Raw genomic sequence first — 19,843 nt, 5'->3', positions numbered from 1 at the left:
CTCTCTTTTTTGATACTTCAGATACAATGAGCTTCCTCTAATTGGTTAATACAAATGATGAAAAAGGTTTTATATCAATCTCACACACACAACATGGAACTCTGGGGAGGAATATTCTAGAGAATGGTGTTTCCCAGCTTCTTCTGGAGGTAGTTCTGCCTCTATCCATTGTTTTATGCCAGGGGTTGGCAACCTTTCAGAAGTGGTATGCCAAGTCTTCATTTATTCACAGTAATTTAAGGTTTCGCGTGCTAGTAACACATTTTACATTTACAGGGGCCGGTGGATGGAACCTCAGACTGGCAGCGGGCTGAGCGGGGCCAGCAGCTGGGACCCCAGGCCGGCAGCGGGCTGAGTGGCTCAGCCCATCAGCTGGTCTGGGGTCCCATCTGCCGGCCCCGCTCAGCCCGCTGCCGGCCCGGGGTTCCATCCATCCAGCAGCAGGGACCCCAGGCCAGCAGCAGCGTGCCATGGTAAATCAGCTCGCGTGCCGCCTTTGGCACGCATGCCATATGTTGCCAACCCCTGTTTTATGTGATCCTGGATTATGTAGACCTGACCTTTGCTAACATATGATATCAGGATAATAGGTGTAATAGTTACTACACTCTGTTATGTCTCACTTCTTTGGTCAGGGCAGAAAAATTCTCTTCTTCAAGCCCTCCCATAAATTTCTAGTCATTCATACATCATTATAAATTTTCCATGTAAGATCAGTACTGTGTTAGCCAATTGCTTTTAACAATTCTGCAGACACGTTGTCTACCCTTGGACACAGGATTGATGACTCTAGCTCTGTACTCTTTTTGTCATCCTTTATTATGAGTGGCTGTGGTGAGGCATACAGATTGGCACGGTAGTCTGTCCACCTGAGTTTATTATCGTCCCCCTCCATGAGGACTTAGCCATCGTGATCTTTTATTATGTTTGTTTGAGGGGGAAAACCGTGTGGTAAAATATCTGACCACAGTGAACATAGTTTTTATATTATTACTCTCTTTATAATTCTCAAGTTCCATACATTTTGCTCTTGTATAGTCACTCGTCTCATTTAGTCTGCCTTCGAATCACTGTTCAGTTCCTTATGTTCTTTCCTGCATTCCTCTGTCTCCAAGCCATCTTCTTTCATTCTTTATCATTTAATTGCCAGCTCAAACACCTTCTCCATTAATCCAGGATCATATGAAACAAAGGATAGAAGCAGAACTACAACCAAAACAAGCTGGTTTCAGAGAAGGCTTAGGCACGTGACCAAATCATGAATATTTGTTACATCACTAAGAATGCAGAGAGTACATTCAACCATTGATCTTGTGCTTCATTGACTTTCAAAAGCTGTTGATATCATTCAGCACAGCCATCTTTGGAAGATACTTGCAGACATGGAGATTCTCACTGAACTCATCACAAGTAGCTACCAAAAACAGGCAGTTGCATGAACAGAAGTCTGTGATAGTGAGTGGCTTTCCATTGTGCAGTGTGTGAGAGAGGTTTATTTTGTCTCCACAGCTTTTTAACTTATATGCAGGATTTATTATGAGATTTTGACAAAGTGGAAGGAGCTGGGATCTCCATTGGTAGACACCTCTTAGCTAACCTCAGATATGCTGTTGACCTGATGCTCTTTGCTACAACCACCAAAGCAATGCAACAAACGCTGGAGTTTATAAAAACAGTTAATGAGGAATATGGACTATTCCTAAATGCGATGAAAAGAAAATGTCTGTACATTGACATGACTACAGAAACATGATGCAAATAGGTATCACAATTAATGGACAAGCTGTGGAGGAAGTAGATTAATTAAATTATCTGAGGTCATATATATCCAGCCAAGAAAGCTGTTGCAGAGGAAGAAACTGGGGGGAAAAACCATGGCATCTCAAAATGTCTGACGGTGTGACTGGTGAAAAACCTATTTTTTTTATGGGGATGTGAATCCTAGGAAGTTAATGCTGCTGACAAGAAAAAAAATTGAAGCTTTTGACATGTGGTGCTGGCAAATAATCATGCGTATCTCCTGGATTGAAAAAAGACAAATGCCTATGTTGGAAATATTATGGGAGAGAAGCAGACCCTGATGTCGGAAATCAACAGATGTATACTTGGTTGCATTAGGCGTAGAGATGGAAATAACTTTGAGAACGTTATTCTGAAAGGAATGGTGAAGGGTCATTTATAGTAGGGTACAAACAGCGAGGAGATGGATGGATGGTGTGTGGAAGATCAGCTGCTCAGTGCTTGTAGTTAGTGAGGGATCATGAAGGCTTTAGAAAATTCTGTTATCACTGATATGCAGACATGAATACATTGTTTTACTTATTTTAATGTTTCCCAAACCATGTGTCCCAATCACGCACCAGATCACAATGCCACTCATTCAAATTTGGCCCGGTCACCCCTCTGTCATGATGGAGGGGTGGTCAGACCAGAGTGGCACTGTGCCTCTGTGTTCCAGGCAATGCCCAGAGCGGGGAGTCAGACCCAGCTCAATGGGACAGGAGCCGTCACTGCGAGGATGGGTTCATTCTCTTATTCTCTTCCCCCATTCCAGTGCCTCCCCTCTGCACTGGACCGGGATTAGGGTTGTGGTGCTGGGGTGGAGGGTGCATCTATGTAATGTTGGGTTGCAAAACAAGACCAAATGTAGTTGGCGGGTTGCCTTATTAAAAAGTTTGGTTACTGCTCTAGGTAATAGTCTATGAGTTCATACAGCTGGGATATACAATGTCAGACAATCTGAGTAATATAAGATGACTCAAGCACGGAGGGGTAGGAGACAACACAGTCCATGCTAGGTAGGACAAAGAGAAAGGAAGAACACGTATCTGTCTTTATGGATCCAAGTGAAAAATATAGGCCTTAAAGACCATGATTAAAATATTTTTTAAAACCCTTGATTTATTTTGAGTTTTTAAAAATAAATGTATTGAAAAGCAGCTTAGAAAATTTGCCATGAGATTTGTTAGGTAAAACCATACTTCTCTCAGCTACCATCCCCATTTATATATTTGCTGTTTATCTAAAACTGAGTTAGTAGAATATTACTGTGGCAAACAGCTTGTTTTCCAGAAAGCAGAAATTGGCAGCTCCTGTAACGTCTCATGCTATTTTTCATCCTTCTCCTAAAGGGCAACACTCTAAGGAAAATACTTCTAAATCGTTACTTTAAAGGAGACTATGGAAGTGGTATGAATGGGCCTCTGTCCGGCAGCTACGGCAAAACTGCACAAGTGGGAGGTAAATCAACAGCAATCATTTAAGAAAAATAAAATATATGTCACCCTATTTTCTACTCAGGTGCATGGTAAATGCTAAGGGGATTTAGTCAGTAAATAGTTCAAACAACTATTGACCTGTTGGGAGAGGAGCAGCGCTAAACTGTGTTAAATTGCATGCACCTGTGTCAGACAGTTGGCTTGTGTTTGGCAGTCCAAAAGTATAAAAAATAAATACACAGCTCAATCCAAATTCAGACTGGCTGTGTGTAAGCGTATGCCAGAAAATCTGCAGCCAGTAGCCAGAGCAAAGCACAGAAGTTCTCCACACTGTCCTGGTGTCCCTCAAAACTCATGGAAAGGATTCTTGGCTTTACAGACCTTTCACTACCAAAGCAGTTGAGGGGTCTTCAAGGAGCATGATCTTGAAGGTCTGGATGTTGACAGTAGTAATTTAAGCAGGGCATGGGGAGGGGACTGTGAGTAGAGCCAGATCGTGATGCACCTTAATGCTACTGTTGCAGCATATACTGTATGTGTGCCTGCTTCTGTGGGCCACATTTCCAGGTGCTGATCCAGATGTTCCTATAAATGTCAAGATGTTGGCCCTATGGAAATATTTACAGTCGAGACTCTGTGGACCAAATTCTGCTCTGTCAGACCCTTGCATACACATACTGTATGTGTGCAAGAGTAGAATCTGGCACTGCACATTTACATTGTGCATCTGTATGTTTGTACAGTTCAATTGTTAGTGGATATGGTGGTGATTGTGTGTGCATTCTGGTTAGCTACAACATAGATGAGTTCTGAAGTTTATATGGTCCAATGGAGAACATAAAATGTAGCTAGTATTGCTGAGAGATCATATGGATAGACACATTCATAATAATGCTATTATGTCACTTGTATAGTAATATGGGTGGTTGCGGAGGGGCAGGGTTTTTTTGTTTTGTTTTTTGCTTGCTTTTTAAATTATAAACACAGGTCCTATCAGGACTGGAAGACTTGTGGATGATTGGAGTACTACAGAAATGGTGGCATCATGAGCTAAGCAATGGAGAGGGAAAGGGATTGTCAGCCAGATTGGTTAAAACCTTTTGTTTTTATTAAGACCTATTTAATTTAAGTGATTAATTAACACTTTGAACAAAGGTAGCCTTTTGTTCAAGATCAAATACCATTGCCCCTATGGTTAGTGTCAGCGCTCACAATAAAGATCCTTAAGACCTCCCAAAGGTCCTCCAGCAGAATCAGGGAAGACAGAATTTGACATTCCTGAAGGCTTATCTACACTTAAAACGCTGTAGTGAGCTGTGCGATGTAGCACTTCAGTAGAGACACTACCTACATTGACAGGAGGGCTTCTGCCATCAGTGTAGGTACTCCCCCCTCCACGACCATCAGTAGCTAGGTTGACAGGAGAATTTTCTCATCGAAGTAGTGCTGTCTATACCAAGGACTAGGTCAGTTTAACTGTGTCGCTCGGGGTGTGTGGATATTTCACACCCATGAGCAGTGTATTTACACCAACCTAATTTCATAGCGTAGACGAGGCCTCATCTTTTTAATGCCTTGTTTACACATAAGTTGTAACATTTTACTGTAGCAGTGTAGCTAAAATGGTACAATTGCCCTAGTGTACATACAGTTATATCCATATAGGTGTTTATACCAGTATAATACCTTATGTAGCTTCCCCATAAGGGAAGGTGAATAAGCTGTACTTGTGTAAGGCACCTTTATGCCAGTATAATTGCGACCAAATGGGGGGGGGGGAGGGATAGGTTGTATTTTTTAAAACTATTTCCACCACTAACCAAAACAGTTTTATCACTACAAAATCTGGGTGTAGACTGTGCCTTAAGTTAAAAAAAAAAAAATCAAAATAACCTTTCAGCACATGTTGATGATTGATAAAGAAGCAAAAGAAGACACACAGCTTACCTTTTAAAATATGCAGTAATGCAATAAAAATGCATTTCTGTGAACAAATCACTGAAGCTCCATCTTCTTTGTTGTTGGAATTACTCAGTGTTGCTACGTTTTTGATCGTATGTTATTTCATGTTTTTTATTCTTGGGGCCCAGCACTAAAGTCATTATTTGTTCAAAATTATCATTTAAATCAATGATAAATCAGTTATGAGGTAGTTTATTTTAACATGTATACCACAAATACGAATATGAATGTACAGGATATATATTTGTTGTATTTGCAGGTGGCTTTTCAGGACAAGATTCAGATAAGTCTGGGATATTGATGTCTGATATTCAGTGCCTTCTGGATAAAGAAGGTGCATCAGAACTAGTCATAGATGTTATAGTAAGCACCAAAAATGACAGAATTTTCTCAGAAGCCATCTTACTTGGTATTGCATTGCTTGAAGGTGGAAATACACAAACACAGGTATTTACTTATCATTCATTGCTTTTGAAATGCACGTAGTGTGGAGACAAATGAAAATAATTTTTCAGGGACTTTTGTGAAAAGTTTCTCTCATGAAACAATATATCATTATAATACAAATGCAAATATGCTTTTGCTAATAATGCAGTATCTCATGCTGTAGAATTAATAGCGGAAAACACTTTTTAACTATCTTTATGTATGCAGTACGGTACTTTTTTAACTTGTTCTTTGCTTTATGGCCATATGTTGCTTCATGTTTGTGTTTCTGAATTTAAGAGTTTTGCAGTGGTTTTATAAAAACATACCATCAAGTCAAAAATAGTAGCAAAATTAAGTTATTTTCTGAAAAAGTTTTTAAGGACACTTCTCAAAAGCCTCAAAAACAGAATTAATGTAAAAGTGACCTTTTTTGTCAGAAGACCAATATTCCATTTTGTAGGTAATGTATAGGTAATACTTTAAGTTTAAGGATTCTAATTTTTGTCCTGCAAGAATGATGCATCTTAGCGAGCTGACCCATTCTGCTTCCCACTGAAAAATAGTGTCCCTCTGAAAAAGTCTGTAGATTGGAGTTTGAGAAGTAGCATCTGACAAAGAAAATTTAAAGAAATTGTGTAGTTTAAGCTATAGTGCCACATAGACATAATTATTATTGTTTTATTATTAAATGGGAATAATAAGTCACTAGAACTGTTAGAAAAATGGGAAATTTCACAAAATAATTTCATTTTCTTTCTCTTTTCAAAATTTAATATTTTGAAATGTGAAAAATTGCAACCTACTCAACACACGGTCAAAATAGCATTGAAATTTCCCCCAGTTTTTCCAAAATTTCAAAATGTCATTGAAGTTTCAAAATTTTAAACATTTTGACCTCCTCTGTATATTAATTTATAAAAGAATTAGGTTCTCAGTACCCAATATTTGTTTTTGGTTAGTGTAGATCATTTAATGATAATCTAGAAATTAATAGTTTTGCCAAAACAGTGTATTTCTCCTTGTTTAAAATACTGACATCTAAAGGATACCTTTTCTTGCAGTATTCCACTTACCAGCAACTGAACGAGCAAAAGAAGTCAGAAAAATTCTTTAAAGTTCTGCATGACCGCATGAAAATTGCTCAGCAGGAAATACGGTCAACAGTGACAGTCAACACTATTGATTTGGGTAGCAAGAAGAAGGATGATGATAGTGACCTAACCATATCTGCTCCAAAAAAGAGAGGTAAAGGGGATTTTCTCTAAAATAGAGGCAAAAGAAATGCTTTGTATATGAACAGCATGTTTATCATCACTGATACCATACCTGCTTTTCAGAGCAACTACAGCAGACTCTCAGCTGCTGAAATAAAAGTAGCTGTTTGAAAATAGTCTCTAAATTATGGGCTAGAGCCTTAGCTGGTTAGATCAGAACAGATCTATTGACGTCAGTGGCGCTATGCCGATATACAAAGTCGAAGGATTTGGCCCTGTATTTTCATATAAACAGAAATAAAGCTGAAACAAATAGGGCTGTTTGTGAAAGACTTATTCCAGCATAAGAACTGAATTGCCAGTCTGTGGTTCATCCATTGTTCTCATTGTTCACAGTATGTGGCAGAAAGACGGTGGTTTTTTGTTTTAATTTTCTGTTTCAATGTTTGAGGTTTATTTGGAAAATGTTATTCTTTTGTGAACATTGCTCTGATATTGTTTAATATTTTTTCCCAGAGGTCTTTAGGGATTGAGTGCAAAAAAAACCCCAAACACATGGTGGTGGTGGTGGTGTTTGTTTATTAATGAATCAAGCTGGGGGAAAACAGGAATTATTGTCTTCATTTACAGTAAGGGATTCAACACTGCACCTGAAACAAGGTATGAAGGGGCAGTTAACAGAAGCGTCTTCTGCAACATCCAAAGCTTACTCTGTGTATAGAAGAGAAATGGACCCAGAAATAGATCTCATGGGCTCAGGAACAGATGCTACAAACACAGAAGAAAAGTCCACGGAGGAAGCAACAATGAGCCCTGCTATCACAATCATGCAGCCGATACTGAGATTTCTTCAGTTGCTATGTGAAAACCACAACCGAGAGCTCCAGGTATGGTTCTGTAGAATACGTGGAAAGATTGTGCATTTGACTTTAATTTTTTGTATTTCCTGTATTTTGAGTACTTAAATGTACTTTCTTTTTTATTTATTTATTTAGTGTGTGTGTGTGTGTGTGTGTGTGTGTGTGTGTGTGTTGAAATCTTCACCTGTTCGCAAGGTTTCAAGGCTGATTCCCCACTCTGGCACTTTGAGTGCAGAAGGTGGGGGCCCGCAAGGATTCTAAAAAAGTAATACTGGCCACTCCAGGCTTGTATTAAACTCCCACGGTTACAGCTTTTCTCTGACCTTGGAGGGTAAATGCTGCCACCACCCAAGTGCAAAAACCCTTTGAAAACCCAGGGAGGCACACTTGGAAATTCCTTCCAGTGGGGTACCCTCAAGCCCCTTCACACACCCCCTCCAGGGAAGAGCTAAGAAAGAAAACAAAGGAAATCAGCTGTTGCCATCAGCTAATTAAACATGTGCACAAACCTGTTAGGACACAAAAACCCAATCTTGTTCTTAAAGGTAATAAATTTTATTAAAACCAAAAAGAAAAAACATCTGGAAACTAGATTTTTAAAAAACCCACTTACAAAAACTAAGCATCAAGAATAACCTTCTTGAGGTCCAGCTTAAAGGTTACAGGCAAAACAAAAGCATTTGGGGTTAGCACAGAGGAGTCCTCAAGCCATAAAAAAATAAAAAGAAATAAACCTAATTGCGTCTTCCTAGGCATTTCCTGATCTACTTACATATCTGGGGGTTTCAAATGAGTAATTTCTAGGTATGATTTGATGATTTTTCATACCTGGCCAAAACTCTTGCAGCATAACTATAGCCCTGTCTTTCTGCTTCTCCCCAAGAACCACAACAGACAGACAAAGGAGAAGTTTTTTCCCAATTTTAAAAAGTTCTAGCCTTCCCATTGGCTCTTTTGGTCAGGTGTCCACTCCCTTCCTTTTACCTATGCGGGGAGACTTTTTAACCCTTTACAGGTAAAGCAAGTAGAGAACAACTACTAAGAGGGATTTTATACCTACTTGGCTAGCTGGGTCCATAAAAGGGAACTACTCTCTCTTCTCCCCACCCCCTTTTCATTTATCACACAAGGGAAGTGGAGAATTACCATTAAAATGTAGAGCTATTCCGGTGTGGTGCCTAATCTCTCTTATTTTATTTTCAGACCTTCTTAAGAAATCAGAACAACAAAACAAATTACAACCTAGTGTGTGAGACTCTCCAGTTCTTGGACTGTATTTGTGGAAGCACGACAGGCGGCCTGGGCCTCTTGGGGCTATACATCAATGAGAAGAATGTAGTTCTGGTGAACCAAACCCTCGAGAGCTTGACTGAATACTGCCAAGGCCCCTGTCACGAAAATCAGGTAGCTAGAATCATCGTGTTTTGGCGAGGAAGAATTTACCTGCGTGTCCACGGGCATTACATAACTCTTTCTTAATCTTAATAATTCAGGACCTGATTCAAATGATATGGCTGGCTGTAGCATACTTGAAGACCTCACAAGGTTTAATATGCCTTTGAAAATGCACTTTTATCAGAGCTTGGACTCATTTTGTCTAATCAGGTCTTCTCTGTAGTACAGTCTCTCAGATATAGGTGGGGTGAAATCCTGGCCAAATTGAAGTCAATGGGAGTTTTGCTATTGGCATAATAAGGCCAGGATTTAATCAGTTTGAGAGTCCTTTCAGGTTTTGAACTGTAAGTGTGGCAGCACATGGCAAACTCATTAGTAACCAAATAAGCAGTAAAACCTAAATCTCACTCATTTCTTAGCTTTTATCTGTGGTTGTCTCTCTGCAAGTTTCTAGAATAGGACGACTGTAATTCATATAGTTCCCAAGTGTTTAGCGCAGCGTCCTACTGTACTTGCAAGACCAGCATCTTCAAGACTGGGTAGTGGTGATGAAATTCTTCAGTCAGATGTCAGGGATTTTCCAAAAAAAAATACACTCAGGAAGAGGCAGGTGTGAGGTGTATGCTGCCATGCTTTTCTGTACTCAGCAGTTACTTTAAGGTGTGTTCCGTGTTTGCTGGCACAGATTTAGGGACCTAAGCTTGTTTGACTTTAAACACATGAATGGTCCCGTTGAGGACTTATCGTTAAGTATGTGCTTAAGTGCTTTGCTGGATGGAGTCTATAAAGTTATATACCTGAATCTTCTGGAGGGTGTATTTTCTATGCCAATAGGCAAGGTAGAAAGAAAAAGTAAAAGGTTTTACATCACTCTACTTGGCCTGGTTAAACGAAAGAAAAGATGTAACAGCAGATGTAATTTCACAACTTTTATTATGGATTAACAATGGAGAAACTTGCAGTGGACAGAATTACAAAATAAAATCCTGTTCCTTAATGCTAAAATGGTTAGCTGTTGGATCATATAGTTAAATATTAATGTTATTTCCTAGTATATATCTTGGTTAACTACAAAGTGTTTTTGTCTGCAATACTGACAATCAAGCAGCCTTAATTCATACTTCAAAAAAGGCTAAAGTGCACTGAAAGTTAAATAATTATATTTGCTTAAAAACTCATGGGTCAAACTATTTGAAAATACAGAGATAATTAGAGCACTGTAAAGGGAAAGAAAAATGTGTTTTCAAGTTAACTTTTTATCTAGCTTCACAGAGAACACTGGTAATGGAAAAATATGATTGATTGTTTAGACTTCATTACCTAGACCTGCTGTGAAGTAACTAAGGAATGAAGTTAGGCTCTTTTACATCAACTGAAGATATGATCTTGTGTATTTCAGAGGCAGATACCCAATGCTGTCATTTCCATCTCATTTTTCTCTTCTTTTTATTTTTAAGCCTTTTCTTCTCTAATGTTATGTAATGTTGTTGTTTAAAAAAAAAAAAAAAATCCAAGAGCTTTTTTAGCCTGATGTTCGTTCTAGTTGAAAAGGGCCAGAACTCTAGTTGTGAAAATATTCAGAATTACCATTGGCCACAGTTGCAAATTTCAGACTCTGTATTTAAAAAACAAACAAGCAAGCATCCTAGAGTGAGTGTGTGTATGTATATGTGTGTATCTATAGATATAGATAGATATATAGATGTATATAGAGAGAGCATCTGTATACACAAATCATATAGTCACGTAGGCTACATCTACACTACTGGTGGTAGCATGTAGTGTATGTGTAGCTTACCCGCTGCAGAGAAAAGTAGGTGGTGTCCATACCTCAGTGTGTACCTGTAACTACACAGGTCAGAGAGAGGCTCTGGCAGAGGGGAGGCAGTGGGGAAAGGCTTCACCAGCTCCCCCACCATTCAGAGTCTCTCCCTGATGCTGGAATGTTTCACTCTGGAGGGGGAAGAGCTCTAGCAGCGGGGACCTGGTGGACCTTTCCCCGTGGGAGTCTTTTCCTGAGGCGAGGAAGGGTTCTGGAATGGGGAAGGCAGCAGGGAAAGGTTCATCAGCCTTTCCCCACTGCCTCCCTTTCCCCACAGAGGGGAAATACTCCAGCAGCAGGGAGCTGGTAGAGTCTTTCCCCCTTGCTTCCCTCCTGCCAGAGACTTTTCCTACTGGGGGACATTGTTCCCTGTGGAGGAGAGAGACTCCAATAGTGGGGAATCAGTGGGACACTGCAGTGCTAAAAAGAGTAGCAGGGACTTGTAGCAGGGATGGGTGGTGACATGTTGGCTCTACACAACAGAGAGCTCCTGCTCCATGGGGGTGATCCTCCCTCCTGTGGCCAGCTACTGTTGCTTTAGGGGCACTTTGCACTGGCCATCGGGTACAATGCTGCCACAGAGCAGCCTAGGATCTGGGCCCTTGTTTTGAAAATATGCTCATATGTGTGCATCTCTCTTTTCTTTTCATTTTAAAAAGAGCTGCATTGCTACCCATGAGTCTAATGGAATTGATATTATAATTGCACTGATCCTGAATGACATAAACCCTCTTGGCAAATATTGCATGGACCTGGTGCTTCAGCTAAAGGTATGGAAAATATTTTTATTTATCTATTCAGATTCAAGTAATAATAATAATAAATGCCTATGCAAGAGTACTAGGCACCCTGACGCTTACTTAGTCTCCTGATAGCATAATATACCCGGTGGCATTAGTAAACAAATTAACTCAATTCAGCTCAACTGAGCCACTTACTCAGGGTATGTCTACAGTACAAAATTATTTCGAAATTATTCTATTCGAATTTTCGGAAGCGATTTTATACATTCGGTCTTGTGTATCCCCACTAAAGCGTGTGAATTCGGCAGAGTGCGTCCACAGTACCGAGGCTAGCATCGAATGTCGGAGCGGTGCACTGTGGGTAGCTATCCCACAGTCCCCGCAGCCCATTGGAATTCTGGGTTAAGTTCTCAGTGCATGTTGGGGCAAAAACATTCTCACAGGTGTTGCTCGGTGTCTGTCGTCAGTCGCTCCTCCCTCCGTGAAAGCTACGGCAGACAATCGTTTCGTGCCTTTTGGGCATGCAGACTCCATATTGCTTTCAGCAGGCGGCGCAGTATGGTGCACCGCTTCTCTCCTGGTACTATGAATCCACCTCGCATTTCCTCTCGTCTTTCTATGCAATCTCGAAGTATCTACTCTTTCTCATCGACCGCTTCCGCTGCCATCTCTGCTCGGCCATCGTGAACCAAGCAGCACAGTTTCAGCCGTCAACTCTGCTTTCCCGCTCTTGCCGCGCTACCGAGCTTCTCCATGTTGTCTGTCCTGGGCTCCCGCCTCCATGAAAGCTACAGAAGACAACCATTTCCCGCCTTTTTTCGGCTATTGTGAATCGAACAGCACCTCTTCCGCTGCCACTCTGCTCTCCTACGTTTCACGCCCTTTTTCCAGGATTACCCACTCAGATCTCCGCTGCAGTTTTGACCATTGTAAATACCTCACGCGTTATCCAGTAGTATGTGCAGTACCTGCAAAACCGGGCGAGGAAGCGACGACAGCGCGATTACTATACTGATGAGGACATGGACACAGACGTTCCTAGAAGCACGGCATGTGCACAGACTGGCGGGACCGCATAGTGTTGTAGGTATGGGATGATGCCCAGTGGCTGTGAAACTTTCGTATGCGTAGGGCCACTTTCATGGAACTTTGTGACTTGCTGTCCCCTGCCCTCAAGTGCAAAGACACCAAAATGAGAGCAGCCCTCACAGTTGAGAAGCGAGTGGTCATAGCCCTGTGGAAGTTTGCTACGCCCAACAGCTACCGGACAGTCGGGAATTAGTTTGGAGTGGGCAAATCTACTGTGGGGGCTGCTGTGCTGCAAGTAGCCAATGCAATCATTGACCAGCTGCTATCACGGGTAGTGACTTTGGGAAATGTGCAGACCATTGTGGATGGCTTTAATGCGCGGGGGTTCCCTAACTGAGGCAGGGCGATAGACGGAACGCATATCCCTATCTTGGCCCCGGCACACTGGGGCAGCCAGTACGTAAACCGCGAGGAGTACTTTTCCATGGTACTGCAAGCATTGGTGGATCACAAGGGACGTTTCTCCGACATCAAAGTGGGATGGCCAGGAAAGGTGCATGATGCTCGCATCTTCAGGAACTCTGATCTGTTTGAACAGCTGCAGGAAGGGACTTACTTCCCAGACAGAAAATTACTGTTGGGGATGTTGAAATGCCTATAGTTATCCTCGGGGACCCAGCCTACCCCTTAATGCCATGGCTCATGAAGCCGTACACAGGCACTCTGGACAGTAGTAAGGAGCAGTTCAACTATAGGCTGAGCAAGTACAGAATGGTGGCAGAATGTGCTTTTGGACGTTTGAAAACGCACTGGCGCAGTTTACTGACTCGGTTAGATCTCAGCACAACCAATATTCCAGTTGTAATTGCTGCTTGTTGTGTGCTCCACAATATCTGTGAGAGTAAGGGGGAGATGTTTATGGCGGGGTGGGAGGTTGAGGCAACTCGCCTGGTGGCCAATTTTGCACAGCCAGACAACGGCACGCTGCACATCAGAGAAGCTTTGAAAGCCAATTTCATGACTGGCCAGGGTACGGTGTGACAGTTGCTTGTTTCTCTTGAAGTTACCCTCCCCCTATATATATATATATATGAAAGGAAATAAAGTCACAATTGTTTAAAAACTGTTCTTTATTATTTGTTGCACCCAACACATTGAGAGAAATCAGAAGGTAGACTGGGAGCGATGGGTATTGGGTTAGGGGGGTGGAGGAGGAGGGAAGGACAAGTCCAGAAACCAAATCAAAATTTCGGATATGTCAGCTTTCTGCTGCTTGTGCAGTCCTCTGGGGTTGAGTGTGTGGGTCCCGTAGCGCCCCCCCCCCCCCATGTTCTTGGGCGTCTGGGTGAGGAGGCTATGGAACTTTGGGAGGAGGGAGGGCAGTTATACAGGGGCTGCAGCGGCAGTCTGTGGTCTTGGTGGCTTTCCCGCATTAGATCCACCAGCATGTCAGTTTGCTCCCCCATGAGCTTGACCATAGCATCCTGCCTGCTCTCATCATGCACATCCTTCCTCTCTTAGTGTTCATATAAGCTTTACGAGACTCTGCAATTGTTTGCCTTCACGCATTCAGTTGGGCCCCATCAGTGCGGGAGGACTTCATGAGCTCGGTGAATGTGTCGTCCTGAGTTCGTTTTTTCCGCCTTCTAATCTGGACCAGCCTCTGGGACGGAGTAGATAGGGGCAGCGTTGAAACATTTGCACCTGCAGGAGGAAAAAAAGGGAGGGTAGTATTTCAAAAGATACATTTTAGAGAACAAAAGGGACACTCTTTCTCAGTGAAACAGGCAATTCATAGTATACAGCACATGTTCTTTCTGTACAAGGTCGCATTTTGCCTCTTATACTGAAGTGCCTGCCACTTTGGTGTGAGTAAGCCATCACACGTGGCCTGGCAACAGAATTCAGCTTGCAGGCAGCTATGGTAAGCCCTAGGGGCATGCAGGGTTCTGCTTCTTCCGCATTCATTTCAATGCTTTCAAACTGCAGGGCCCCCTTTCCCATAGCAAGCAATGCCTGGTGGGTTTGCTATATAAAAGGAGGGCCTGCGGGCTCGCTGGGATAATCATTTCACACAACACAACACCCCCCACCCCCCACCATGTGGCCCCAATGAGGCTCTGAGCAGGGATAGCTCTTAAACTAAACACGAACAGCCCAGCGCGGCTGGTTTCCCCCCTGCCTCCCACCCCGTGGCTCCCATCAGGCTCTCACTCACCAGAAGTGCCTTCTGCAGGGTCATGGTCCGGGAGCCCGCCTTGGGAGTGTGGGGAGGCTATTGGCTCCAGCTTTAAGAATAGTTCCTGGCTAGGGAGGAAAACGGATTCCCCACTTGGCGCCTGTGCACTGTTGTCGTCCTCCTCCTCTTCGTCCTCCAATAACTCATCCTCCTTGCCCTGTGCAACTACCCCCTGGCAGGTGTCCAAGGACAGTGGTGGGGTAGTGGTGGCATCATACCCCATAATTGCATGCAGCTCACGGTAGAAGCGGCTGTGACCCAGAGCGCCCATTTGCCTCCCTGACTTTTTGGTACGCTTGCCCGAGCTCCTTGATTTTTGTACGACACTGCTCTGTGTCCCTGGAGTAGCCTCTTTCCATCCTGGCCCTGGAGACTTTAGTATACGTATTTGTGTTTCTTTTTTTGGAACGTAGTTCTGCCATAGCAGATTCGTCTCCCCAACATGCGATGAGATCCAGTACTTCCCGTTCAGACCATGCTGGAGCTCATCTGCGAATCCGGGACTGTGTGATCTCTTGTGATGGTGGACTCTGCATCATTGCCTGTGATGGTGGACTGTGCTGATGGTCACCTGTGCTGATGGTGACCAAACAGGAAATGAAATTCAAAAGTTCCCAGGGCTTTTACTGCCTACCTGGCTAGGGCATCGGAGTTGAGTGTGTTGTCCAGAGCGGTCACTAGGGAGCATTCTGGGATAGCTCCCGGAGGCCAATAACCTTGAATTGCGTCCACAATACCTGTAACCCGGAACTGCGATCTCAATTTTAGCACTACTCTACTTGCCAAGGTGAGGTACAGAAATTGGATTAAAGCGCCCTTTAAATCGAAAAAAACAGTTTGGTCGTGTGGACGGAATCAGTTTTATTTCGAATTAACTTGGCTAATTCTGAAATAACTGTGTACTGTAGACCAGTCCTCAGACACAGAGAAGTTCCTTTCTACCCACCATCATATCCAGGAACTTACCTTCAACTTCCTCCAAAAATCTGATCAAATAGATACTGTATATCTGGTATGAAGATTCTGTGTTGCGGATATAAAATCTGGTGGTGTGCTTCTCAAGTAATGTGACATGTCAGGTATTACTACATATGAACAAAGCTGTTGAAAATTTTTCGTCAAACATTACAAAATGCCAGGAACAAGGTTGCCTGTGCAACCTTAATTGGGCCCCCTTAGACATCTGCATTATGATACAGTCTTTATTTATATGATCACCTACTATTTTTCTCATAGTACCCTTCATTGCACAAAATGGATAATGCTTATTTAATGAGCAGATATTCAGTCTTCTAATTTCTCCTCATTATTCAATGCCACACTAATTTGGGGTGCCCAATTTAAGACACCTGAGACCTGATTTTTCAGTGTTCATAGCATTGTAAAGCACTTTATTTGTTCTGTAAATCAGTCCTCAGGGCCTCAAGTTGGCCATCCAGAAAATGGGCACACAGTGACCAACTGTGAAAAGTTTGGTATAAGTGACTTACCCAGTATCCCGCAGGAGCTCTGTGGTAGAGGAAGGGATAGAATCCAGTTCACCAGTGCAGTATTCAACTGCCTTAACCATGCGACCATCCTTTCTCTTCCTGCAGTCTCCTGCCTCATTCACTGCACAAGTTCCAACTTCTGGAACAAATGCAGCAGGGGTCCTACAGACAAGTCTCCTTCCCTACACCACCCTGATACATCCCCAGTGCAGGTCCATCCTGTGCACTGAATGAGGCAGAAGTCTTGTGGAAAAAATAGTATGTCATTATGTAAATAAAGATTATCTCCTCATGCTTGATTCCTCCTGCCCCGTCCCCTCCAACCTGTCTCTGTCTTCTTGTCCCAGGCCCATTCTTCTCATATACCCAGTTCCAGTTTCCACTCCTCTGGCTCACATCTCAGTCCCAGTCTCCTTGCCCAGCCAGTTCTAGTCTTACTCTCTAGACATCCCGTCCCAGCACCTATCTTCTTCCCACCATATCTTGTGCCCAGTCAATCTCTGTTTCTCTCTCTCTCTCCCCTCCCCCCCGACTCTGTCCTTTCTGTCTCTCCCATACTCTCACTTCCCTGTCCCCATGGGTTCTCAGTCCCTCTCTCCCTCCCCAGGCGCCTCATCCAATCTCAACCTGCCCTCACAAATTCTTTGGTTCCTTATCTCTGGCTTTGTCCCACTGCCTTTGCACAACTAGTGCCAGTTCTCCCCCTGTGCCCTGGCTCCTCATCAGATCTGTCTCCCTTCCTCCCCACCTCCTTCCTTCCACCCCAGTGGTTCCCAATTTCAGCACCCTTGCTTAGCCAGACGCAGTGTCTTCCCCAGCATCTCATCCAATGTGACCCCCTCCAGTCTGTGGCTCCATACCCAGCCAGTCCTACTCTGTCCCCCTCCTCCCGTCCCAGTTCCCCCCCAGGGTTCCTTGTCTAAATCTGCTCACTCCATCCCACCCAGATCCAGTTTTTTTTCCGGGGTCTGTGGTGGGGGGCTTGAGAGAACAGGAGTTCCAGTGACTGACTTCAGCACAGCCTTCAGCAGCTCAGAAAGACAACTGTAGAGAAAGTCCTGCACAGCCCTGAGCTGGAACATGCTTCAACATAGACAGAATCTTTTGAAGATTTCAGTTGTAAAGGTCTAGCAAGTCTCTACCAAGCATCTGCAAACTATGATTTTTTTCAGAGGCATATAACTTGGTGAAATGTAGGTGGATTTACATGTGGAAAACAAAAGCTCTGATTCTGCCACAAAGGCCACCCCGGGCCAAATTTCAAGTCCCTACTCCAAAGCATGAGGGTTATAGAACTGCTCAAAGTAAAAGTCACCAGAACTTTTTAACATGGGCAAAACAATGTATTTTCCCCTTTTGCCTCATTCTTGAAAAAGGCTGCACTTTTTTGGCTGAAATTTTCCAAAATAATTTAGCCTGGGGCAGGCACCCAGCATGTCAAATTTCAGCCCAAACAATTAGGCAAGTTCATAAGCAACTGAGAACAGGATCTTTTAATGGGAAGTATTGGGCAACCTTAATAATAGGCACATTTTCAGCCTTGCTTCTAGTAAGGGACCCCATTCTGCCTTCACATTTTCATACAGGGGACCTCCTGGGGTTAGCGTAGTATCTCAGCACTTCACAAACACATTTAGCCTCACAACACTCTTGCAAGGTGTAGACGTATTATCATCCCCATTTTATAGATGGGGATCTGAGGTGCAGAGAGTTTGTGACTTGCCTAAGATCACACAGGAAGTTTATGGCAGAGCTGGGAATTGAACCAAGGTCTGCTGAGTCGCAGTATAGTGTTTGAACCATGAAACCAACCTTCCTCCCCGTGGGCTGAAATTGATTTTAATTGGAGCAAGATCGGGTCCCAGACTCTCAGACGCTATGGAGATACTACTGTTTAAGGACATGCTATTTTATCCCTGGGAGAGAACTGGGTGAAAAGCAGATAGTTAACACTCCCTCCAGGAGTCCAGGAATATGCTCAGTACTTGGTATTCAGATTAAGATTATGAAATGCATGAAATCTGTTGATTTTATAGCCTTTCGGGTAATTAATTATGCTTTAAAAAACAAAAAGGGAAGGAAACATGCGTCATAGGCAAAACCTTTTGTTTGGTACACTTTGTAATTACCTCTGCTCTCAATTGTTTAACAAAATGACAAAACCTGTGAGCTGGGCAATAAGAACAGGAAATGGGATCTCATGTATTGTGCACAATGCAGAATAAAGCTTTGTATTTAAAAGTCAGATATTTTTCAATATTTAAAATACCCCTTCCAATATATTATACGTACTGTAGTTAGCTGCCCTCTGACTTCAATGTCAATGTGCTGCAAAGCTATTTACTATGTCAATAACATAAAAGATGCAAGCAGTTTAAAATCGTATCCACTAAAAAAAAGTGGTCCTAGTAATCTCAATTAAAACGAATGTAAGGATCATTAATCCATGAAATAGATTTTACATTTGCACTAACTTGGTTTTGTATCTTTAGAACAATGCCTCTAAGCTTTTGCTGGCCATTATGGAAAGCAGGCATGACAGTGAGAATGCAGAAAGAATCCTTTTTAATATGAGACCAAGGGAACTGGTAAGAAAACTTCTGAATATTCATAAAACTTTTGGCTATATCTCACCCTCAATAAATCCTATCCTCAAAATATTTTGTAATGGATCTGTGTCTAAACTGAATAGCAATAGCTGCATATAGGGATATAGCGTATCAAGATAGTACTAATTCTCCAAAGGTATTTTTGAAGGATCAAGCATGCATGATTTCATTCTTTATGACTTCATTATTTTTATCCATTCCAAGCACTTTTCTGTAATTGTTTCCTAACTAAATTATCATATTCCAGTAAACTCTCTTCAAGTACATTTTGTCAGTAGCTGTGAAATTAAGCTTGTACCATTTGTGATACCACACTAAGAAGAAAAAAATGCACCTCACAGGCAAAACAAAAAAGTCAAAACCACATTTTTTACTTTATCTTTGAATAGGGATAATATTTGTAATTGTCCCCCATGAATTTCTGTCATGGTGGAAAAGCTGGGAGAGTGGCCAGGTCCATCCAATATGAACAATTTGGTGACTGGAAAAACCATGATCCCATCCCACAATATGATCTGTGTGGATTTACCCTTCTGCCTGTGCAGAACACTTTGAGTGAGTCAGGCTCCACCCCGCCCCCATTTCCTCTCCCTCAGATCTCATTGCAGGATCAGGGCCTATGTGAGGTACAAAGAAATTATATTTTCTTTAAACTCTCTGGAAGACCTTAATATCCCTGACCCACCCAACATCCTGTCCCGGATTCCAACCTTCCCTTCTTCTTTGACTGCTCTTTTATACACAGCTTGCTGGTGAGCAAATGAAATACAGTATGTTGCTGCATGCTTCCAGCCAGGAATAGGTTGCAAGTGTCCTGCATTATAAGTCCCAAC

General features: G+C 42.5%; 1 protein-coding gene across 4 annotated transcripts in view; it reads left to right on the top strand.

Moving 5' to 3' along the window:
* ITPR2 (inositol 1,4,5-trisphosphate receptor type 2) overlaps positions 1-19,843 on the top strand; it is a 341,154-nt gene that overhangs the window by 237,571 nt on the left and 83,740 nt on the right. For all 4 annotated transcript variants that reach the window (XM_034782924.1, XM_034782916.1, XM_034782942.1 and 1 more), the window contains exons 38-44: positions 3,132-3,240; positions 5,440-5,627; positions 6,671-6,854; positions 7,454-7,710; positions 8,887-9,087; positions 11,560-11,670; positions 18,894-18,989. In XM_034782924.1, the coding sequence (XP_034638815.1) occupies positions 3,132-3,240; positions 5,440-5,627; positions 6,671-6,854; positions 7,454-7,710; positions 8,887-9,087; positions 11,560-11,670; positions 18,894-18,989 (1,146 nt within the window). The remainder of the gene's footprint in view (positions 1-3,131; positions 3,241-5,439; positions 5,628-6,670; positions 6,855-7,453; positions 7,711-8,886; positions 9,088-11,559; positions 11,671-18,893; positions 18,990-19,843) is intronic.

The sequence above is a fragment of the Trachemys scripta genome, chromosome 1 (assembly GCF_013100865.1).
Source record: "Trachemys scripta elegans isolate TJP31775 chromosome 1, CAS_Tse_1.0, whole genome shotgun sequence".
Lineage (NCBI taxonomy): Eukaryota > Metazoa > Chordata > Testudines > Emydidae > Trachemys > Trachemys scripta.
This window is presented reverse-complemented; position numbering and strand designations above follow the sequence as displayed.